A 25,136-nucleotide genomic window follows, 5' to 3' on the forward strand; every position below is an offset into this window, starting at 1 on the left:
GCACAAGTCCTTTTTAAAGCGTTGAAGAGCAAAGATGTCAGTTTGAAGACTAAGATGAGCCTGACCCAAGCCTTATATGCATGTGAAAGTTGGACAGTGAATGAGGAAGACCATAGAAGAATTGATGCATTTGAATTATGATGTTGGAAAAGAAGATTGAAATTATCATGGACTGTCAAAAGAACCAACAGATCTGTGTGGGAAGTAAGTATAGCCAGAGTGCTTCTTGGAAGCCAGGATGGCCAGATATATTATCAGGAGGGACCAGTTCTTGCAGAAGGATATCATGTTTGGTAAAGTGGAGGGTTGAAGAAAAAGGAAGACCCTCAATGAGATGAATTTGTACAGTGGTGGCAGTGATGGGCTCGTGCTTAACAACGGTTGTGAGGTTGGCCCAGGATGGCAATGTTTCTTGCTGTTGTGCATAGTGTCGCTATGAGTCGGTACCAACTCAGTGGCATCTAACAACAGCAACAATGTAGGTTGCACAGAAACACCATCTTTTTCATAATCCTTTATTTTGTTTAAGAAAGCTGATTTTTATCTGCTGGAGGTAATTTACTTCTCTAAAATTCTGTAAGTAGCACTTTGTATACATGTATGCCTCTATTACAGGGGAGCGTGGTAGCTCTGTAGGATAAGCACTGGACTACTAACTACAAGGTTGGCATCTCAAGCCCACCAGCTACTCTGAAGGAGAAAGATGAAACTTTCTGCATCCACAAAGATTGCTATGAATCAGTCCCAACTCAACAGCACTTAACAACATCAGCCTCTATTGTGGAGCTGTATCATGTTCTGTTTTTCTACATCCTTACCCATTTGCAATAATGAATAGATTGTATGCCTCTTGATTTTTTTATTTTTTTTTTCTGATCTATCTTAATATCTTAACTAAACCTTGCATGCAGAATTGCCTAATCAGTTAATGTTTTTTAAGTAAGCCAGTAAGTTTATGTTCTGGTGATAGGTATAGAACTAAGGTTTCTCTTGAAGGCACTTATAGTTAAAATTAAACCATAGCATGCAGCCCCCTCCCATTAGTTTCATTTTATTCAGTTCCTTATGCTTTATGCCTACTGGTTATTTACACTTGTAGTGTAAAGTCTTCAGGATTAGAAGAAAATTATAAAAGTTTTGGGATAAATAAAACACTTATATTGCTGTGTGACAATCTAAGACTGCTTCAAATGGTTTCAATGGATTAACCATAAAGGAGCTTAGTATTTTTTAAACAAAAAGTAACAGTTGCCACTACTCTGTGCTGACATATGGCAGTTCCGTAAGTGTCAGAATAGAACTGCACGGCTTCTGAGGGTTTTCATTGTCACCATTTTTTGTTCTTGGAAGTAGATCACCAGGCCTTTCTTCTGAGGCTCCTTTGGATGAACATGAACCTTCAGCCTTTCAGTTTGCAGTCGAGCATGTTAACCATTTACACTATCCAGGGACTCCATCCAGTTGCCATAGAGTTGATTTTCACTCATGGCAACTTCATGTGTGTCAGAGTAGAACTGTGCTAGTTTGTCATCTGGGATGTGTCATCTGGTGCTATTCAAGTCTTGGCTTTCATTTAACTGTGTTTTGACATTTCTGGGTAAAGTAATACTGTAATTGTTTTAAAATGTTGACCCTTACTTACATGGTACCTTTTTTTGGTCATTTTCTCAAGTATTAAATATAATTTGGTATAAACATTTTCTAATAATTGATTTTGGGACTTCATGAAAATTAACTACTTTTTTTGTTGTTTAGATCAATATGAAAGATAATAAAAATGCCAAATATATTGAAAATCATATTCCATCTAATGATTTGAGAGCCTTTGTGTTTGAAAGCCAAGAAGATATGGAGGTTTTCCTCAAAGAGGCAAGTATGAATGAACAGTACTTTAACCCATTTGTACCTGCCTTTCACTGCTACATTTTTGACATCGCTAGAACAGTTAGAGAAAATTGTCATACAAAAGAATCATAGCAGTTAACTCCTAACATAAAATCACTCAGGTTTGATTATTTCTTCACTGTTTATACCACTGTTAGGAAATGAATTTATTTTATGAGAGGAAAGATAATCCATAGTTTCTTTGTCACAGGTTTTTTTAATTACTGTTAGGCGTTAATATGAAGAGTAATTCTGTTGTGTGTTTTTAAGGGAAAGAAACACAGTGGAAATCTTTTTGAAAATGTATCTGAAATGAGTTCAGGTTTTATTTGGTGGGGGAATCAGTATGATGTTGCTTATTAACATAACTTCTTTTTCAAAAGGAAAATCCTACGTCTGGTCAGAAAACAGTGCTGACTAAGAACCTAAGCCCCTGAAATGCAGAATGGCTTAGTAGTTAAGAGGACAAACTGCTGCTAAGTTTTAGGATTTGAATCTGGCTTTGCTACTGAATTGACTCAATGGCACCCAGTAACAGCAACTAACTTGGGCAAATTGCATGAATGATTTGTGCCTCCATTTTCTTATCTATAAAATGGGAGTAATATTATCTACTTTGTAAGGTAGTTGGTGAGGATTTATTCAGTAAAGTGGCTTGTTAGCCACTATTGTTATTAACATTCTTAAAAAGATTCCTTTTTCCTTTTGTATATACTTTCTACTTCCTTAAAAGCCCATAAAGGTTAAAGTATGGATTTTGTTTTGCTTTAAACCTTTAGCCCCAAGCCACCTACCACCATGGCATCAGTTCTGACTCACAGCGCTTCTGTGTAAGGTTTCTGAAATTAAATCTTTATTGGAGCAAACATCCTCATCTCTTTTCCTTGGAACAGCTTGTGGGTTTCAACTGCTGACCTTGCAGTTAGCTGGCAGCGCCTAACCCAGGTGTCACAATATGTAGATGTTGTTAAGTGCCACCGAGTCAGTTCCAACTCACAGCAACCCTGTATAGGGTTTCTGAGGAGCACCTGGTAGGTTTAAACTGCTGACCTTGTGGTTTGCAGTCCAGTGCCAATCCTACAGCGGTACCCCAGGAATCCAGACCTTCAATATAGCTAGTCTAAATGAGAATAGAAACTTGAATCAACTTACATTCAATTCTTCCTGGGAGAGCTTTCCACTCAGGGACCCCACCTGGTGGATTTGGGGTGGGTATCCCAGCTAGGGTGGGATGAGTAACTTTACTGGGGTCCCACAGTCTGATCAAAGAGAATTGTCTGAAGTTGTAAATTCCCCTCATGACTTTGTTGGGATTGTCAAGATTGCTGTCTGCAGCAAGGGTCTGGGCTCTATTACCTTCAGTGTTATGGTCCTGGCTGTGGGCCTGCCTTGGGCTCTGTCTCTGTCTCTAGAACCTGGGGGGTTCAGAGGTGCCTCAGCCAGCTTATTACCATGTCTCCCTCCTCTGGGCTAGGGGAAGCAAGGCAGGACTGTTTGCAGGGAGCTGGCCCCACTCAGCTCTCCCTGTCATGCCAGCTTACTCAGACTCTATAAGGCACTTAGGGTAGGGGACAACAGGACTGAGACAGCCAATTAGAACCCTTGTTCTCAGAGGGCTTGTACTCAAGGGGTACTCAAGGGGTAATGGGCCCAGCACTGCCTCTGGAGTGCAAGCCCCATAACAGACCCCTTATCTGTGCATAGTGACTGAGGTAGAGGGGCCTGACCCCTCTGTGTCTATGGTACGAGAGTGTTTAGAAGGAACCATTACTTGCTCTGACTTACCATATTGCCCTCCTCCTTCTTTGATGTGATGGGGGGGGATGAGGACATAACGCATCCCCACTTGAGCATTTGTCTTCCTAGGTCTAGCTCCAGCTGCCCCTAGCCACAGCTGCCCATGCAGCACTTCTTGCTTTAACCCTGACCCCCTTAGCTAGGTCAAAGTAAGTTGCCCTTCAGACTGTCCAGACAGTCCAAGACTTCAGATGGCAGATGCAAGTTTTCGAGTCCTGGGACTCCCTTGCTTCTGACCCTTCTGATCTGGCTCTATTTCCTCAAGTTATTTGCTAGAAAGAGTCACGTAGCTCATGACAGTTTTATTATAAAGGATACAAAAGCAGAACCAGCATAAGGACAGAGTCTAGGTGGGATCCAAGGAGGAACTTCTGTCTCCCAAACAGGGTGTGCCATCCTTCGTTCCCCATCTAAGAAGCTTCTGGGGATTGAGTGTGCAGGACTTTTATTGGTGTCCTGAAATGTATTGTATAGAACCTTCTACTGTAATTGTTTCTAAAGTATTCTAACAGCAAATATATTACCAGCACCAAATTAGAAAACAAAAGAAGATTGATGTTAAGTGTTGTCAAGTCGGTTCTGACTCATAGTGACCCTGTAGAGGGTTTCTGAGGAGTGGCTGGTGAGATTGAACTGCCAACCTTATGGTTCATACAGACCTTATGGTTGAGTTCTTATCCTACAGCATCACATCATCCAAAAAGAACTTTAACAAGGAGTTATTCTGGTACTATACTGCCGCCTTCTCCTTGGCATAATTAGAAATATTGAAAAGGAGATTACTTTCTCATTGTGTAATTCAGTTTTATTTAGTTAACCCTAAAACAGTTGTTATTAAATGTTACTGAGTTGGTTCCAACTCTAAGCAACCCTGTATATAGTTTCCAAGGAGCGTCTGATGGGTTTGAACCTTTCAGCTCACTGTTCAGTGCTTATCCTACAACACCATACCAGGACTCTTAACACAACAGATTTTAAAAACTTAATGAACCCATGTACCAGCTTAAAGTTTTATTGGCTGTGGTCAATATTATTTCTTTTATATCTCCACTCATACTATTTTTGAAATAACTTCTTGTTTTGATAAGATTTTAGAGTCTAAAATAGTCATTTCCTGGTGTGGCATTGTAGAATAAGCATTGGACTACTAACTGCAAGGTCAGTAGTTCAAACCCACCAGCTACCCCTCTTAAACCCTATACAGAGTCACTATGAGTTGGAACCAACTGGACGCTACTTAACACCACCACCACCACAACTTAGAACTCAGTTCAACTGGGTGTCGATTTCTGTATTCCCCTAAAGCAAACCTGGTGTTTCTGTGCATGAAAGCACATGTGAAATTCACACTGTATACAGACTGTTAGCAGTATTTTAATTATTTAGAACAAATTTGTGTTTTGAAAACAAGCATTGTAGCAAAACTGACCATTTTTCCCTTTGAAATTTTTTGTATGGAGATACTTTTAAGTATCCTGTTCTTCATGAAACTGCGCCTGCTGGGTTTAACAGTTAACAGTGAGCTTGCTAGGTTAAACAACTAGTAACACTGAATCTAAAATGATCATTTCTATGTATTTATTACTTGAGTTTCTACTCTAAGGAAGAGCTTTCTTTGTCAGTTATTTATTTGTTCACTCATTTATCATATAGTGTAGGCCAAGAATATTATTTTATTTTATGGTTTGTATACTTTTTTTAATGTTCAAATTAATTATGTTTTTAGTAAAGATTTACACAGCAAATTAGGTTCCCATTTGTCAATTTCTAGGCAAATTGTTTAGTGACATTATAGGTACATGTTTCACAATGTACCAATATTATCTTTATGTGTTATTTTATCAGGTGTTCAGTTGACACAGTTTACACAGCAAGTTAGGTTTCCATTTGATAGTTTCCACACAAGTTATTCACTAGCATTAGTTACATTAATCACAATATGTCAGTGTTATCTTTAATTGTATTCAGTTTCTTCCCTTTGGTTATCTTAACTGTTTTGTTCCTGGTGAGAAGAGGCCCATAGTGGTGTCGTAGATGGACACATTTAGGTCTTCATTGAACATATGTGCCTGTACCCACATAGTTGTATGTTCAGGTATCTGTGGCTACTTCTCTTCACACCAGTGTCCATATCTGCACCTATTCGCGTACCAGTTTGCCTTTCCTCATTCACATGTACTTATACAATTTTACCTTTGTCGTGCTATGCTCAGTCCATCCACATTCACTGCCACTTTTCCCGTCACCAAAAATGATTAGTCTCTATTATATAAAGCATAGTTTTCCCACCCCCACTTCTTGACAACCAATAATGAACATTGGTATTCCTGTATTAACTAAGTCGTACCTTTTTATGAAAGGCATCATTCAGTGTCCTTTATGTGTGATTTATTCGATTCAGCATTATGCCTGCAGGGCCATCCATGTTATGTCTCCTGGGCAATGATGACAGTGTTCTTTATGGTTATGTAATACTCCATGTGGTAGCTGTACCAAAAGAATTTCAAATACCCAGCAGCATCAGCCATGGTGGACTGGTTTCAGCAGAGCTTCCAGACTAAGAGCTGGAAGAAGGGTCTGTTGTAGATTGAATTGTGTTCTCAAAAATATTGTTGAAATCCTAACTCCTAAAAACCTGTGGATTAAATGCCATTTGGGAATAGAATTCTCTTCATAGTACTAACTAGGCCATTATCATTGTGGGGTGTATCTTAAACATAATGACTTTTGTGCTATAAAATGGGCAGGTTAGACACAGAGAAAAGCAAGCACAAAAGGGGAAATACCCAGAGATTGGCAAGGAACAGTGGAATTCCAAGAACACTAAAGAAGCTGGTGATTTTCCTCTAGAAAAGAGTCGGCTCCTCCAGATGGTATCCTCAATTCAGTCTTTTAGCCCCAAAACTGTAAAACCACCACTTGTCTATCAGTTTGTCATAGTGATGGCTTGCATGTTACTGTGATTTTGGAAGCTATGCTACTGAAATTTGAAACATCAGCAGGGTATCCCATGGTGGACAAATGTCAGTGAAGTTTCTAGACTCAAACAGATTGGGAAGAAAGACCTGATCATCTATTTCTTAAAAAAAAAAAAAAAAATGGACATTGAAAACTTTTTGAATAAAAGGACATTGAACATTTTGATATATACTGCCAGAAGGTGGGTCCCTGAGGTTGGCAGGCAGAATACCAAAAAGCTTATTTCTAGGAAAACTGCTTCTATGCTTTTATTGTTGTCATGGAGCTCCTCTGGGATTCTAGTAATTCTAATGTAAGATTTCTTTGTTTAATCCCATATTTTCTTTTGGATGGTTTTATTTTTTCTTTGTTCTTTTTTTATGTTTTTACTCAGACTTGATAAATTGAGTTATTTATTCTTTTAGTTCATTTAATCTATCTTCCTTACTGTTGACTATTTCTCTTGCTTTTTCAAATTAACTTTATTTATTCTTAACTTCCAATAGTTCTTGTTGTTGTTATTTTGTTTTTAGTGATTTTTATTTCCATGTTGAATCTCTCACTTTATTCCTCCATTTGTTTCCTGCACTCTTTCCACTAGTAAGGTTTTGTCATACTTTTGCTTTCTTTAAACGTATTTGGGACCATAGTCTGAAAACTATCAATTCTTTGCATCATTCTGGCCTTTATAGGAAAAAATTTCTCTTATTTATGTTTTGATTTTGACTGGTACTGTTTTGTGATTTACTATTTTTTGTTGAACTTACACCATTTTGTTGTCTTTGCTCTTTTTTATTTAAATTTTGTATTCTTGTTTTTATTGGAAATTTTTTGATTGGGTGTTCTTGAGGTGTAGGAGCCAGACACCTGGCTGCAACTCAGAGGTGAGGGCCTACACCTACCAGCTGCTCCATGAAACAGATGTGTGGCCTGCCTTCACAAAGACTCACTGGTCTAAGAACCTCACAGGGACACTCCCCTCAGCCTCAACCAGAGCATTGTGAGAGACTCAGCCAAGCATTAGTAGGCTGCGAGTTTTTGCCAGAGAGTCATTAGTGGACACTCTTAGACTTAGGTTTTATTCAGAGCAGATTCAGGAGTTCTGGATGCTTGATCTTTTAGAAGAAGGGGTTAGCTGTTCGCAGATGCTGGCATAAGAGGTGGGGCTCGGTTTCCTTGTAGCAAAAATAGAAGACCCATATCTTTTCCTCATGGTTATCCTTATCCAGCCTTGCACTTGATGTCCTTCTGTGTCTCCCTGACAGAACTATTCTCCGCACCCTGCTGCCCTTCTTATTCCTCAAGGTCTTAGTGCTCATCCATCTTGGGCCTCAGTGAAATTCATTAGCACTCTGTCATAACACCACAGTTTCCCTTAACCCTCTCCCAGTTGTGCTGCCTACAAATTCCATGAATTTCAAAACAATTGGGTTAGTTTCCCCAGATTGGCTCTTTTTCTGGGTTCCTTGTCTGATGTGTAACCCAACCTCATCCCAAAGTGATTGCACTAAGTGAACAATCTTGATAGTTAGCAGGCAGGGTCTCCCAGCTTTTGTGCAAAACCCTTCTTTTCTTCTCCCTTGCTTTTGAACAAATTCTAGCACTTCAGCTGCTGTCTGGATTTCTAAGACTTAGTCTGTGCTTGTTTTATATGCTATCTTGAAATTTCTGTGCCTCAGCATTACCAGCCATTTTCAGGGGAAGCCTACTTTCTTTTAGAATTCAAAATTTTGGTAATATATTTGTTGCTGTTTGTGTGCCCCTTTCCTTCTGAGTCCTCTTATGTACACCATATGTCTCTATTTTGTTGTTAGGTGCCTTAGGGTTGGTTCTGACTCACAGCAACCATAGGCACAACAGAATGAAACACTTCCTAGTCCTGTACCATCCTCACAGTTGTTATTTTTTTGTCCAGTGCTGCTCCTACTTCGCCAGTCCATCTCTTTGGGTTCTTCCTCTTTTTCTTTGATTCGCCACTTTTCCAAGCATGATGCTCTTCTCTGGGACCTGATCCTTCTTGACAACATGTCCAAAGTGCAAAAGATGAAATCTCACCATCCTAGCTTCTAAGAGAGATTCTGGCTGTACTTCTTTCAAGACAGATTTGTTTATTCTGGCAGTCCATGGTACTTTCATTATTTTTATACAACACCATCATTCAAATACATCAATTCTTCTTAAAATCTTCCTTATTCGTTGCCCAACAGCCTGACTTGGATCAGGGGCACCTTAGTTCTCAAAGTGACATATTTGTTCTTGAACACTGTAAAAAGTTCTTGTATAGCAGATTTGCCTAATTCAATACATTCTGTGATTTCTTGACTTCTGCTTATCATGATGTTGTTTATTGGTCCTGGCCCTGTAGTGAAGATTTTTGTTTTCTTTACATTAAGATAACAATCTATACAATCTCTGATCTTCTTTAGTAAGTATTTCAAGTCCTCTTCACCTCCAAGCAAGGAGGTTACGTCAGTTGCATATCACAAGTTGTTAATGAGTCTTTTTCCAATGTTAGTGCCATGTTCTTCATATAATCCAGCTTCTTGGATCATTTGCTCACATTTGGATTGGATTATTGCATCCAGACTGAATAAGTAATGGTGAAAGGATTCAACTCTGATGCACACTCTTCCTCATTATGAACCATTCAGTATCACCTTTCTCTGTTCTAATGACTGCTTCTTCATCTATGTACAGGTTCAGTGTTCTGTAATTCCTATACATCACCATGTTATTGATAGTTGTTATGATCCACGTCAATAAAGCATAAGTAAACAGTTTCTGATACTCTCTGCCTTCAGCCAAGATTCATTTTTACGTCAGCAATGAAATTCCTAGTTCCAGGACCCCTTCTGCATCCGGCTTTAATGTCTCTCAAACTCCCTGTTGATGTACTGCTGCAACTGTTTTTGAATTATCCTCAGCAAAATTTTACTTGCATGTGATATTAATGATATTGTTAGATGATTCAGTATTCCAGTGGTCACCTTGCTTTGGAATGGGTACAGATATGGATCTCTTCCAATCTGTTGGCTAGGTAACTGTCTTCCAAATTTTTTGGCATAGACAAATGATTTCTTCCAGCACTTCATCAGCTTGTTGAACCATTTTAATTGGTATTCTGTCCATTTCTGGAGCCTTGTTTATTTGTCAGTGCCGCTGGTGTCGGTTGGATTTTTTCCTTCAATACATTGGTTCTTGATCATGGTAGTTCTTGAAGTGATTGAACAGTCATCAATTCTTTTTGAATAGTGACTGTATTTCTTCCATTTTGGGATGTTTCCTGCATCATTCAATATTTTGCCCATAGAATCCTTCAATATTTCAAATCAAGGCTTGAATTTTTTCTTCATTTCTTTCAGCATGAGAAATGCTGAGCATGTTCTTCCCTTTAGGTTTTCTGACTCCATGTCTTTGCACATTTCATTATAATACTTGACTTTGTCTTCTCAAGCTGTCTTTTGATATTTTCTGTTGAGCTGTTTTATGTAATCATTTCTTCTAGTCACTTTAGTTTCTCTATATTCAAAAACATTCAGTCTTTTGACATCCATTTTGATCTTTCTTTTCTTTCCTGTCTTTTAATGACATTTGCTTTCTTCTTATAAGTTGTTCTTGATGTCATCCCACAACTCCTTTAATCTTTGATCATTATTGTCTGATGCATCAAATCTATTATTGAGAGGGTCTCTAAATTCAGGGGGGATGTACTCAAATTCATATTTTGGCTCTAGTGTACTTGTTTCAGTTTTCTTCTGCTTCTGTCTGAACTTGCATATGAGCAATTGATGATCTGTTTCACAGTTGGCCCCTGACATTGTTTCAACTACTGATAATTGAGCTTCTCCATTGTCTCTTAGTTAAGTTGATTACTGTATATTTTATCTGGTTGAGATCTACATCTATAGTCATTGTTTATGTTGTTGAAAAATGGCATTTGCAATGAATAATTCCTTGGTCCTGCAAACTTCTGTCATGTGACCACCAGCATTGTTTCTATCACCGAGGCCATGTTCTCCAACTACTGATCCTTCTTTGTTTCCAATTTTTACATTTTATTACCAGTAATTTCAGTACATCTTAATTGCATGTTTATCCATTTCAGAGTAAAAAAGCTGGTAGAATTTTTCAATTTCATCATCACTGGCTTTAATGGTTTATATATAAATTTGAATAGTAATGGTATTAACTCCTCCTCCTTCTAGGCATATGGTGGAATAGTCTTATCACAAACGTCATTGTACTTCTCTTTTTGACTGTGACTGGGACACCCACTGTTACTCTTAAAATTGTGCTTCCCGGCATACCTAGTATACCTGTCCACCACAGGAACCCTGCTGATATCTAAAATACCAGAGGCAAAACTTCCAGCATCACAACAACACACAAGCTACTGTGACCTGACAAACTGGTGGAGGTGATGATGTTCCATGGAGGGGGTTCCACCTCATAGCAAGCCAATACAGGGTTGCCAAGGCTATAAATCTTTTCAGGAGCAGAAAGCCTCGTCTCCTGTGGGACAGCTGGTAATTTTCAGCTGCTGACCTTGAGGTTAGCAGCCTGACTCATAACCACTACACTATCAGAGCTCCTTGACAGAGGAGTAGTGGTTGCCCCAAACTCCTTGTGTGTGATTGGTTGAAGCAGTCGCTTACACCACTTTTTGCTTAAATTCCCCACCCCAGTGCTCCAGATTGGGGAATTCCCTTAGGTTGCTAGCCACATAGGTATAGGTCACACCTGCTGTTCTTTCCCTCTTTCATATGTCAACTTTTCTCTAACTTCTGTCTGTAGTCCATCTACAGTGTCTTCACATAATTGCTGTTTAAATTTGTATCCTGAATTTATAGTGATTATTTAAAAAGACAAGACAGTCTATTAGTAGTCAAAACAGAAGGAGTGCTGGTAGAGCTGTAGAATAAGTACTGGACTACTGACCACAGGGTCTGCATTTCAAACCTACAGACAGCTTCATGGGAGAAAGACGAGGCTTTCTGCTCCTGTAAAGATCTGTAGCCTCAGAAAACATAGAAAGAGTCACCATGAGTTTTAACCTACTTGACAGCACCTAGTAACAACAGTGAAGACAGAACTAACCCCTTCTGTGTTCTTTTGAAATAAATCCTAGTTATATTAATTTATCTGAGAATATTTGAGTATGTATCTCTATGAGTAGTGAACTCCTTAAAGTCACAGAATGATAATATTATCATACCTAAAAGAAAAGATCCTAAGTATCATTAGATATCCAGTCCTTGTTTAGATTTGTAATCAATCTAGAGTGCCAGTGCAAATATGGTAACTTGAAGAGTAATTTCAATTGATTCTGTATGATAATTAAAATAATATTTCTCCCCTATATTCAGGTTCGTGACAATAAAAAATTAAGAGTCAATGCTGTTATTGCTCCAAGTAGTTCTTATGCAGAAAAAAAACCTTCAAGGTCTCTGAGTGAACTGAAGTAAGTCTTGGAGATCTTATTAGAAATAACCTGTTGCTTTGACTATTGAGATCTAGTATGCCTACTAAGGAATTGTTTACTTCTTAAACATATTTTAATGATCTCTGGTTCACTTATATATGTTTCTTATAGGCACTATTAACTCCTTTATAGGCTTTCTACTACAGTTTACTTGTATACGAAAAATTCTAGACACAGAAACAGACCAGGATAGATGTATGTAGTATGAGACAAAGATGATGTTTTCCATCACTAGAGCAGTATAGAACTATTTTAAAAGATGTTCAGATAGTGGATAGCTATTAGGAAAATAAAATGGTATGTCTTCACTTACAGTGCAAAACTAATTTCTAGAAGGAATAAATAACAGTTTGCTATAATATAAATGAATATCTTAACTCTGAATGTAAATAAACATTCTGAAAATAAGAAGAATAGAAGGAAGAAATAACAGAAAAGCAGATTAATTGATTATACTCATAAAACAAACTTTTCTTAGAAGAAAGTATTAAGTATTAAATGATTGTAGAATATTTTTTTAAATTTGTATTATCATTAAGCCATATATATATTTTTTTATTGTTTACTTGTCGGCTATTAGATTTTTAAATAATATTTTAAGAAGACTCTAAAAAGGGCTTTTTTTCTCCCAGGCAATATGGATTTTTCTCTTACTTGCGAGAGTTATTTGATGCACCTGACCCTGTAATGAGTTATCTTTGTTGCCAGTATCATATTCATGAGGTTCCTGTAGGAACTGAAAGGACCAGAGAAAGAATTGAGCGGGTAAGACATTAGTGAATTACTACCAGAAATGGAATTTCATTAACACTTCTTAGTCTAAAATCAAGCAGAAATGTCTTCAAATTTAAATAAGTGATTTGTTTTGAACCATGCACAGATTATGTTTGTATAGTTTAATGAGAAAGGCAGTGACTGCTGGTTGACACTTGACATTAAAAATGATGTAGTTAACTAGAAGTAAATAAATACTCAATGCATGTAGATTAATTGAGTAAGGTTAGATCCTCAAGGGGACACCTGACAGTCTTGATTCTGCATTTCTTTTACAAACCTATATTCATACATTCTGTTAAGGTTTAATCATAAATTCTTATATTGTAGATTGCCCTCCTAATTTTACCATATAATGGGTAGATTGGGGTGGCAGAACTATTATAGTAATCCTTCTCCTTAAAGATCCTTCTTAAAATTATTTCACATACCTCATCCAGTTCTCTTTATTCCACAGTATTTAGAGTTTATGGATGCCAGTTTATACCCTATTAAATTGTTGTTGTTGTTGTTATGTGCCGTGGAGTCGGTTCCGACTCATAGCGACCCTGCACAGGGTTTCCGAGGCTGTTAATCTTTACGGGAGCAGAAAGCCTCATCTTTCTCCCACGGAGCAGCTGGTAGTTTCAAACTGCTGACCTTGCAGTTCGCAGCCCGATTCTTAATCACTACGCTACCAGAGCTCCTTACCCTATTAAATTAGGTGGGTTTAAATATCTTTTGAAGTCCTGGTGTGGCACTGTTGAATAAGAACTGGACTGCTAATCACAAGGTTGGCAGTTCAAACCCACCATCTAACGTGGTGGCATTTAACAACCATAATAACAAATATGTTTTATCCCTTTATTTAGACTATAAACCTCTGGAAAGGAATGATCCAGAATAATATTGGTTATGAAACTTTGTTGTTTTTCAGTGCAGTAAAATCAGTTCCTCTTCATAGCAACGTGTATAGGGTTTCTGCAGAGAAGCACCAACTTTGAACCACCAACTTTGCAGTTTGGAGTTCACTGCTTATCCTACAGGGAAATAGTGATTAGAAAAATCTATTATCACAGTATATTTTTCTTTATGAAAGTAGAGAAATTGATAGAATAATTTCATGGTTTTTAGAATTTGGTTTAGGTTTTGAAATTCTTTTTACATGTTATTGAGAGAAAAGATCTCAAGGGGGAAAACAATTCTGAAATTTTCTTGAAATGCTGTTTTAAAAATACAGTTTTTCCATTAAGTCTTCTCTCAGATTTCCAGGAGCTAAGTATAAGATTATGTATCTTTAAACAGTTTGGCTGAGGAGAAAGGAGAGAACATGCATGACTTACCCGAGATAACACAGTTGAATCTCTAGGGCATGCAGCTGTTGATGTGGCTTAGATAAAACAAAACTCCTAAGTATACCCACTTGAAAGAGATTATAGAGTAAAGTGGGAGGGATATACCAGACTTTTCTAGTTGCTTTGTTTTCCCCATAATTTTCTCTTAATGTTATTTTCTAAAATAATGACCTGAAATGTATTAGTTACCATGCATAATAGAGTTGTTGTTGGGTAAGTTTAAAAAATGTACTGGAAACCAAGTGTATTTATTTAGTATGTTTCAGTCTTCAAAAAATTCACTTGAGCTGTTTTTTGTTGTTGCTGTTGTGTTGAATTCCTTCATCCTTTAAGACATAGATCGTAAGTATTATTGGATGTGTACTAATACTACCCTTTCACATTATAGGTAATACAAGAAACCCGATTAAAACAAATTTACACAGCAGAAGAAAAGTATGTGGTGAAAACATCCTTTTATTCAAACAAAACTATTTCTAGTAACACATCCCTAAAAGTAGCTCAATTTCTCACAGTCACTGTGGATCTTGAGCAAAGAAGGCAGTTAGAAGAACAGCTGAAGGTTGGTTATTTTACTTTGAGTTTTAGAAAATAGTATGAACTGGATTTATAATATTCCAAGGAAACTAATTTTAGAAATACAGTAACAATGTACATCTTCCCTAGGAAATTAATAGGAAGTTGCACGCAGTAGACTCAGGATTGATTGCCTTACGTGAGACAAACAGGCATCTAGAACACAAAGACAATGAATTGAGACAAAAGAAGAAGGAGCTTCTTGAAAGAAAAACCAAGAAAAGACAACTGGAGCAAAAAATCAGTTCCAAGAAGGAAAGGTATCTTTTAGCTGGTTTGGGGGACGAGTACAAAGAATTGTATGTGGAGAATATTTATCCCTGGAATAACAACACAGTTCCCACAATTTTATTTTATAATCCTTATTCTCAAGAATTTTCCTTCTACTTAGAAAGAATTTAATCCCCAGGACAGTGGGAGGTTAGTCTTAAGTGCTCTGACTTTTCTTTTCCAGAGATCAGCGATGATGGGCCCTAGCCCCATTTACATGTTTAAAACATCTTAGAGGCCCTGAAGTTTGATTTACTTGGGTTATAGCTATTGATATGTACACTTTTAGAAATTAAAAGTGAAAACATTAAAAATTGTTGATTTTAAAATAATAATAAATCCACTATGAGTGGGTTCCAAAAAGTTTGTGGGAAAATGGCATTTAAAGATAATGAAATTTTTCCACAAAAATTTTGAAGCTCTTTGTATGTGTTAAAAAAAAGTGGTGTTAATATCTGACTTAAGTGAAGACATCTGGATTCTCATCTCTGCTTATGCATTAGTCTGTTGTGAGATGCTATTTGGGTTGAATATATGAACAAATCAAATCTCACACAGATAATATAGTTAGAAAAGGAAGGAATATTTTAATAGCCTCTCTATATTATTGTGGATGTTCTTTAATACTCCTTCAAAACTTCCAAGGTGTGATTTCTTGTAAAGTTATAAAGGTTAAATGTTATGTGAATCTAAAACTGAAATCAGGAACCTGCTGTTACATTAAAATCTATTACATTGTAAATGGGTCTTGTACTCATAAATGGTTTTGTTATATCATGCGCTGATCATTTAGAAAATACTGGTTCATCAAGCCACATAAATCTTTTAATTCTTGACCCATGAAAAAAATCACATTGATCAGCAGTCTCTTAAGAATAGCCTTGAAGAGTTGGTCCTTTGTAGACTAGTTCCTTCTCAGAGCCTTAAGTTTCCTTCTTACTCTGTTCCATACTAATACCAATACTTGTGTCTTAGGGTTTAAGACCCCAGATTTACTACTCTCTGAAATAGAATATAGAATAGAAACTTCATAATGAACTATATCTTGCTAGTTGACCAAAGTGAACCATGAGAATTATGACCCTAAGTCTTCAAACCAAGAAAACTAATCCCAAGAGGTGACTGATTATGTCTGAAAACATATGTTTCTTTGGCCCTTATTTGTTTTATTGTCCAAGAATACGTTTTAAAAACAATACCTACGTGTATGAATTCTAGTTTATATACATGCAAAGGTTTATTCCAAATAAAATGTATTTAAATATATCCCAGAGATCAGCAGATGGTTGCAAATAAGTTCTCTCGGTAATACATGTGTCTTAGTCCCATTAGGGCGCCCTTTGAAAAAAAGATACATTTTTTTTAAAGGGATATTTTTTATGCCATGGGAAAAAAGTGATTTTGAGATCAGAGTTAATAAATTTTTAAGATAACTCAAGTGGACATCTTCTGAAACATTGAAGATTTGCATAAAGTTTGCAGGAATGCTGCCCTACATAAAACAACAGTTTTTAGATAGATCAAGTATTTGGAGAAAGGTCAGGAAGACCTCAAAGATATGCCAAGAAAGAGGTGACCATCAGCCTCAGTAAATGAAGAAACTGACTGAAGTTCGGAAACTGGCGGAAGGTCACAGCGTTTCCATTGACGCGATAGCTACTGAAGTTGGGATCTCACATGGTTTGGCAGTTTCACTTTTATGTGAGCATCTAGTCCGCAGCAAGTTTTCTGCTTGATGTGTGCCAAAAGTATTACACAAAGATGAGCTGATCTTTCCATCAGTTTTTAAGCAAGATCGAAGCTACTGAAGACTATTTTATGGGACAGATCATAACCATTTATGAACCTTGGATTGGCCGGCACATTTCAGAGACCAAGGTCTAGTCAAAACTAGCTTCTGAGGAAATCTGATTGTTGTTAAGTGCCATCTAGTCAATTCTGACTCTTAGCGATTCTGTGTAGGATTTTCCAGGGAGCAGCTGGTGAGTTTCAACTGCTTGACCTTGCGATTCAGACCAACCTTGTGGTCCAGTGCTTATCCTAAAGTACCATACCGAGACTCCACATGTTGTTGTTAAGTGCCATCGTGTCGGTTCCAACTCATAGTGACCCTGTATAGGGTTTCCAAGGAGCTGCTGGTGAGGTTCAACTGCTGATACTGTGGTTCAAACCAACCTTGCAGTCCAATGCATTAACCCTGTCCAGTGCCACACCAGGCCATTTAAATTCAAGCAGAGAGATCAGAAGGTTAGAGAGACTTTCTGGGACTGTAAAGGGGTAATCCTCGTCAGTTTGGACTGCAAGGTCGGTGGTTAAAGCTCACCAGCTGCTCCTCAGAAACCCTATGCAGGGTCACTGAGACAACCAACTCGACAGCACTTAACAACAACAATCTTGATAAATTTTCTCAGAGGACACAAGGCAGTCATAGGATCTTATTTGGGAAAAGTTTTAAGAAAACTAAAAACTACATGGGTGAGAAAGGGCCAGGAAAGTTTCACCGAAGAATTTTTCCCCCGTTATGATAACGTACCTGCTCATTCTTAGTTGGTATCAAGGGAGGTCACATGAGAACTTTGTTGAGAAACTTTACCCCACCCACCCTGCAGCCCTGATCTTGCCCTTTCAGACTTTTTTTGTTCCCAAAACTCAGCATTTCAAAGGAACACAATTTGAGTTGAGTCCCTGGAGGCTGTCAAAACTGACTCATTAATGTGTAAATCAAAGAGTGCAAATCTTCAGAATTATGTAGACCTAGATGGAGGATGAGTCAAGAAACGTTTTGCATTTCGATACTTCGGCATTATGACCATTTCTGTGGTTTTGTAGCACTACTTTATAACTTGCTCTCATAGGTTCTTGGAGTCTTCTGTTGTTTGCTTTCTGTCTCTTACCCCCTCTACTGAGGGATTTGTAAAGTGTTGTTGATTTCTTATAGTGAAATGATCTTGTATACCCATTTCGAGCCCCCCTGCCTTCTCTCTTCAGTTATTCATTTTGGGATCCTGCAGTGGAGACCTACTAGTAGTCTCTCCTTAACCTAGTCCTTTACCCAGGATGCTGTTACTAAGTTTTTGTGCTTTTCATAGTCCTCCTCCATTCAAGAATATCTGCTGTGATTTCATACTGTTAGTACATGAAATTGAATTCAACACATCTCGTCTTAGACCAGAGTCCTGGTATGGTGCTATAGGATCAGCCCTGGACTGTTACTGTAAGGTTGGCAGATCAAACTCACCAGCCACCTCTTGGAAACCCTGTACTAACTTAACAACAACAACTCCCTTAGATTGACTTTCAAAATCTTTGCTCATTCCTACTTATTTCCTTTTCCCTCCCCAACACTGTTTTGCACATCCCAGTAAGTTCATTCTTTATAAGATCCACTGAACCTGTTCATTCTTATTTAATTGGTTGCCTCCTTGGTTCTTGGTTTTTCCTTGAAGGCAACATGGGGTACTGGAATGAGACTTTAGTGCCAGACATCTACCACTTGATAGGAGAAGCTGTAAATCTTGATGGGAGCAGAAAGCTCATCTTTTTCCCTCCAGAGGCTTGTAGATTTGAACTGCTGACCCACTGTGCTACCAGATCTCCTTATAACAACAGGTGTTGTTAAGTACTGTCAAGTTGGTTCTGACTCATACCAACCCTGTATAGGGTCTCTGAGGAGCAGTTGGTGAGTTTGAACCGCCCACCCTGCGGTTCAAACCAGCCTTAAGGTCAAGTACTTTTCCTATTGCGCCACACCAGGACTATCATAACAATAGTTGCAGCTAATATTTATCAATTAGCTATCATCCAGGTACTGTTCTAAGGGTGTTATGTGTATTACCGTTTTAAGTCTTTACCACAGCCTTCTGGGGGAAGAACTATATGAATCAACGTACAGATGAAGAAACAGAAGCTAAAAAGAGTAACTTGTCCAGAGTACACTATTTGTTCTAGTGGCAAAAAGAGAATTCAGATACATCTTTCTAATTCTGGATGCTATACCATTAGTACTAGCATTACCAAGAATGTACTGAGCACATAGTATAGCTCAATAGATAGTACTGGTGAATGTATAGAATAATTGCTTAATGTTGGAGCTAGCCTTTGTATATCCTAGTAGTATTACTAAATAGCCCATAAAGCTACAAGTGGCCTAAGGATTTTGGCTATTTCTTTGTGTTTTACGCTGATTTCCAAATCATTTTGTGTTTCATACAGTTTAAAATTGATGGAACAGGATGCTTGCAACCTTGAAGAGGAAGAAAGAAAAGCAAGTACCAAAATCAAAGAAATAAATGTCCAAAAAGCAAAACTTGTTACTGAATTAACAAACCTAGTAAAGGTGAGGCATTTAAAATTTTTTTATTTAATAGAAGGTGAATTAGACAATAGTAAAACCTTTAGAGAGCTTTGTTCAGGGGGGAAGGATGGTTTCGACTAGGGTTTTTGATATTTTACTTATATAAGCAAGAGATTTTTATCAACAGTTTCGATTTGCTTCATTACTTGACATATACCTTTATAGGTTAATAAATAAGTTAAAAAGCACTCATTAGACTAAGTTATTTTTTTCCAGAAAACTCCATATACAGCAAAACACTTTCTAAAAAATTCTCTTATATGAGATAGTTATTCAAAGAACAATTTAAGGGAGGTATCAGTCACATTAGAAAAATGCTGTTTCTTTTGTTTCATAATTTCATTTAAAAAAAGATGACTTTTCTTAGTTCTAAACCAGGTGGCATAAAAACTGAACTCTTGGGGGTTTTGTTCCTAGATTTGTTCTTCTTTACATATACAAAAAGTAGATTTAATTCTTCAAAATACTACAGTTATCTCTGAGAAAAACAAACTAGAGTCCGATTACATGGCTGCATCTTCACAACTACGTGTCACAGAGGTATGATTTTTTCCATTTATTTTTATATTTTGGTATTCTAGCCTCAGACCAATTTGATAGTGTATATTATGTCTCATCACTTTAAATATGTAGTTTGTTGTTGTGTGCTATTTGGTATACAAATGTAATTCATCTTCTGATGGGAAAGAATACTCAAACCCAGCCTCTTTGTACTGTGCATTTCATCCTGTTTAATCAGAGGGTGGGTGGTAATGATAAAGGAAGAGCAACCAGAGTATCTGATACAGCTGATGAAAACAAGAGTCCATTGTCTGCTTCCTTAATCCACACTGATTGTAGTCATTTCTATTACCAAGTAGCAACTAATAGTGTTATAGTTTGTATACCCCATAGAGTACATTGCGGATGATTCTACTTAGCACCTTTAAGATTAGCCTTAGCATGTAACTTAGGTGATTTAATCTTCTGTGAATATATGTGAAATAATGGTAAACACTAAAATCTGTGGGGGGAAATGGGATATACTAAATTAACTTAAAACTTCAAGAATAGCTGGCAGCCAAATGGTAGTAACAGTGACACCGTTTTTTTTATCTTCTCAAATCCTTTGTGAAAAGAGAAGAGCAACAAGGATAACATATTAACCACCAGCATAGCAAAACCCTGGACATGGTGGTGGTACAGCAGCATGACATATATTATCTCTGAACTATACAGGTGAAGATTGGTGAAATGGCAAACAAATGTTTTCTTACCTATATATTTACTACACATAAAAAAAGAAAATGGCTTTTAAAAGAGAGACGTAAGAAACATGAACTAAATTGGTTAGAATCAAATCAGCAACCGCATCAAGACCGGAATGGTGTTAATAACTGTGTGGCAAGAAGCAGAGGGAAGACTTACAAAACCCAAATATCAAATCGTCAGCCAGTACTCTCCTCATTAGTTGTGGAAAGGTCCACAGACCAGTTTGAGAGCTGCTGGAACTGGCTTTGTAGACTCCAGAAAAGTTGCACTGTTAGTGCTGGGTCCTATGAGTTCTCAAACTAACCAGAGCTCCCTTGCAATAAAATGTCACTTATTCTAAGGCAAACGAAAGCTACTGAGGAGAACTGGTGCTACATGATGGAGAAAAGAGACAGTAAAATATGTTACATAGTGATGAGTGTAACAGTGAAGCTAAAGCACAACTCTGAAAATGGGAAAGTGAATTAAACAAGTAAAATAGAATACACTTACTTACTGTCCTATAGCTATAATCAGAACATGAAGGCGTAATAATAGATCATGTTAGATGCTTTGGGGGAAAGGAAGATAGGGATATATGCTACTAGCTAATTTCAAAATTGTTTATATTGACATTATCCCCCCAAAAATGCTAATGATATTATGGTGTTAAAGTATATTCACAAAGGTAACCATTAAAATTACCACAAGATACACAAAGAATAAAGGCGGGGATTATTATTAAATAGTTCATATAACTAAAGATTGCATATTTTATGCACATGTGGTAGCGTAGTGGTTGCGAATCGTGCTGCAAACCACAAGGTCAGCAGTTCGAAACTACCAGCTGTTGCATGGGAGAAAGATGAGGCTTTCTGCTCCCATAAAGATTTACAGCCTCGGAAACCCTGTACAGGGTCGCAGTGAGTTGGAACTGACTCCATGGCACTTAACAACAACATATAGATGATATAGAAGTAATATGACATAAAATGACAATAGAACTAAGGCCAACTATCAATCATAATCTTTTCATTAAATATAAGTGGATATAATTCATCTATAAGAAGAAAAAGACTTCAGAGTAAATTCTAACATTGTGCTTTATTCAAGAGGCATCTCAAAGAAAGATACAAAAAGGTTAAGAATGAAAGGATGATGGGCACAAGGGATCTTTTTTTGGAATGGTGGAGATGTTCTAAAATCAGATTGTGGTGATGTTTACACTGTTCTGTAAATTTTCAAATGGTTATTGAATTGTAGCTTTAAAATGAGTGAATTTTATGGTGTTTAAGTTATAACTCCTGGTGTGTCACTATAGGATAAGCGCTAGGCTGCAAACCTCAAGGTCGGTGGTTCAAATCCACCAGCTGCTCCTTGGAAACCCTATACAGGGTCACTGTGAATTGGAACCTACTCAACGGCACTTGTCAACAGGTTATAACTCAGTAAAGCTATTAGATAAATAATGTATGGACGAAGTCAGAGCAAATGGAAATAAAAGGGAAAGCTTGAATAGCTCACTATCCTGCTAAGAAGTGATATCCAATGTATGTGTAGAGAGTCCTGGCATGGCACTGCGGGTTAATGCACTGGACTGCAAGGTCGGTTTGAACTGCACGGTCGGCGGTTCAAGCTCATACCAGTTGCTCCTCGGAAACACTATACAGGATTGCTGTGGATCGGAACCGACTTGCAGCACTAAACAACAGTGTGTGTGTTTCATAAGTGAAGAAAAGTGCGTGTAGTATGTTTGTGATTTCCGAGATAGAGTGGTAGAGTGGCTAGGTGTATGTTTGCTTATATTTTTTGCAATTGTAGTAATAAGCTAAAATCATTTTTCTTTTTTTAATTGTCCATGAGAGAAGGCAAAGACACGGTTGGAAGCCACACTGACCTAAACACTGGAGGCACTCACACTCATCTATGCCAAGAAATTTGGAAGACAACTGAGTAGAAGAGTATTTGTGCCCATTCCAAAGAGAAGTAACCCAACGGAATGTGGAAATCATCAGACAATATCATTAATATGCCATGCAAGTAAATTTTTGTTAAAGATTAATACAAAAATGGCTGCAATCATACATTTACAGAGAACTTGCAGAGGTTCAAACCAGATTCAGAAAAGGATATGGAATGAGGTATATCAGTACTGATGCCTGGTGGATCTTGGTTGAAAGCAGAGATTTCAGGAAGATGTTTAGTGATGGTGTGCAGGGGAGTTGTTTTCAACTCATAGCGACCCTGCATAGGGTTTCCGAGGCTATAAGTCTTCATGGGAGCAGAAAGCCTCATCTTTCTCCTGTGGGAACAGCTGGTAGTTTTGAACTGCTGACCTTGAGGTTACCAGCCACTACACTATGTTTACTTGTGCTTTATTGACTATGTAAAGTCTTTCAATTGTGTGGATCATGACAAGCTATGGACAACATAGCAGAGAATGAATATTCTGGAACACTTACCTAGACCAAGAAGCAGTTGTTTGAACAGAACAAGGGAACACTGAATGGCTTAAAATTAGGAAAGGTGTGCACCAGGGTTGTACTTTTTTTGCCATATTCATTCAATCTGTGGTTTTTGCAAATAATCCAAGAAGCTGAGTTATATGAAGAAAAATGGGGGGGAGGGGGAATCCTCACCACTGGACCAGTAGAAAAATCTATATAAATGGAGAAAAGATTGAAGTTGTTAAAGATTTCATTTTGCATGGATCAACCATCAACACTTAATAGAAGCAACAGTCAAGAAATCAGACGACGTATTGCATTAAGCAAATTGGCTATGAGTCCTCTTTAAAGTGTTTAAGAGGAAAGATGTCAGTGTAAGGAGTAATGTGTGTCTGACCTAAGCCATGGTATTTTCAGTAACCTCATGTGCATGTGAAAGCTGGACAGTGAATAAGGAAGACCATAGAAGAATTTATGCATTTGAGTTATGGTGTTCAGGAGAATATTAAAAGTACCACAGACTGCTAAAAGAAGAAACAGATCTGTGTAGGAAAAAGTGCAGCCAGAATGCTTCTTGAAACTCAGGATGGGCAGACTTTGTCTGTAGTACTTTGGATATATCAGGCAGGACCAGTCCACATAGACCGATATTGTGATTGGTAAAGTGGAGGTTCACATAAAAAAGAGGAAGACGTCCAACAAAATGATTTGGCACAGCGGCTGCAGCAGTGGTCTCAAACATGGAAACGATTGTGAGGTTGGCGTGGAGCAGGCATTGTTTCATTCTGGTGTGGGTGGGTCACTGTGAGTTGGTACTGATTCAATGGCATCTAACAACAACAATTTTAATAACCTTCTGCTTTCTTTATGGGTGATATTCTTGATGTCATCCCACAGCTTGTTTGGTCACTAGTGTCTAATACATCACATCTTTGCTTGACTTGGCCTCTAATTCAGGTGGGGTGTTCTTAAGGTTATACTTTGGCTTTCATGGGTTTGTTTTAATTTTCTTCAGTTTTAGCCTCAACTTGCATATGCATAATTTTGGTCTGTCCCTAGTTAAACAGGGCAAGGATATAACAAAGACAAATCCTGTGGATGAGGGTGACCACCATCAGCATGAGGCTTTAATGTTGTCCAAAGGAGTCATGGTCATGTTGGTAATTCTAGAGAATGTTGTTGTTAAAGTGCCATCAAGTTGGTTTCAACTCATAGCGACCCAATATAGGATTTCCAAAAAGTGGCAGGTGGGCTTGCACCACCAGATTTGCATGCAGTTAGCAGCAGTGCTTATGGAACTGTCGTTAAGTGTTGTTGAGTCAGTTCTAGCCTGTAGACCTTGTATAGGGTTTCTGAAGAGCAGCTGGTGAGCTTGGTCTGTTGACCTTGTGATTCAGACCGATCTTGCAGTCCCGCACATTAACCCGCAGCGCCACTTATGGAATGTTGTTGTTGTTGTTGTGTGCTGTTGGTTCTGACTCATAGTGACCCTGTACAGGGTTTCCGAGGCTGGAAATCTTTATGGGAGCAGAAAGCCTCATCTTTCTCCCACAGAACAGCTGGTAGTTTCGAACTGCTGACCTTACGGCTCACAGCCCGATTCGTAACCACTACGCTACCAGAGAATGTAGAAGACAAAAAATAAATCTTCATAAAATCCTAAGTGGGAGCAGATTACCCCTTCACTATCACAAGCAGGACTAGAGAAGTACAAAAGCGAGCAGAATTGGGGTTGTGTATACTATGCAGATTAGAAAATCTTGCAGGATTGGTTCTGAGCCACCTTGGTCGGGGTCTGACTCATGACTTATAGCCTTGGGACCTTAATTTTCATTAAGGACATACCCCGGCAGATCCTAAGAATGAGACTGCCCCTCTCTGGGGAGGTTAGGGGGTTGTAGTCATCCATTTTCAAACACACACTGCCTGAGAACAAAACTTTTTACACTGGTGGGTGAGCTCAGTGGAGACTGGAATGGCCTGGTGATGCTGTGGGTTAACCACTTTGAGGGAGAAAGATTTGGATCACT

At 37.9% G+C, this 25,136-nt stretch overlaps 1 protein-coding gene across 1 annotated transcript in view; it reads left to right on the forward strand.

Annotated features, from left to right (window-relative positions):
* Positions 1-25,136, forward strand: part of SMC5 (structural maintenance of chromosomes 5) — a 104,522-nt gene that overhangs the window by 60,161 nt on the left and 19,225 nt on the right. Inside the window, exons 11-17 of the mRNA XM_006834913.1 lie at positions 1,756-1,869; positions 12,006-12,100; positions 12,754-12,886; positions 14,618-14,791; positions 14,896-15,065; positions 19,288-19,411; positions 19,847-19,969. Of these exons, the coding sequence (XP_006834976.1) occupies positions 1,756-1,869; positions 12,006-12,100; positions 12,754-12,886; positions 14,618-14,791; positions 14,896-15,065; positions 19,288-19,411; positions 19,847-19,969 (933 nt within the window). The remainder of the gene's footprint in view (positions 1-1,755; positions 1,870-12,005; positions 12,101-12,753; positions 12,887-14,617; positions 14,792-14,895; positions 15,066-19,287; positions 19,412-19,846; positions 19,970-25,136) is intronic.

Source organism: Chrysochloris asiatica, unplaced genomic scaffold (assembly GCF_000296735.1).
Source record: "Chrysochloris asiatica unplaced genomic scaffold, ChrAsi1.0 scaffold00014, whole genome shotgun sequence".
In the NCBI taxonomy this organism is placed as follows: domain Eukaryota; kingdom Metazoa; phylum Chordata; class Mammalia; order Afrosoricida; family Chrysochloridae; genus Chrysochloris; species Chrysochloris asiatica.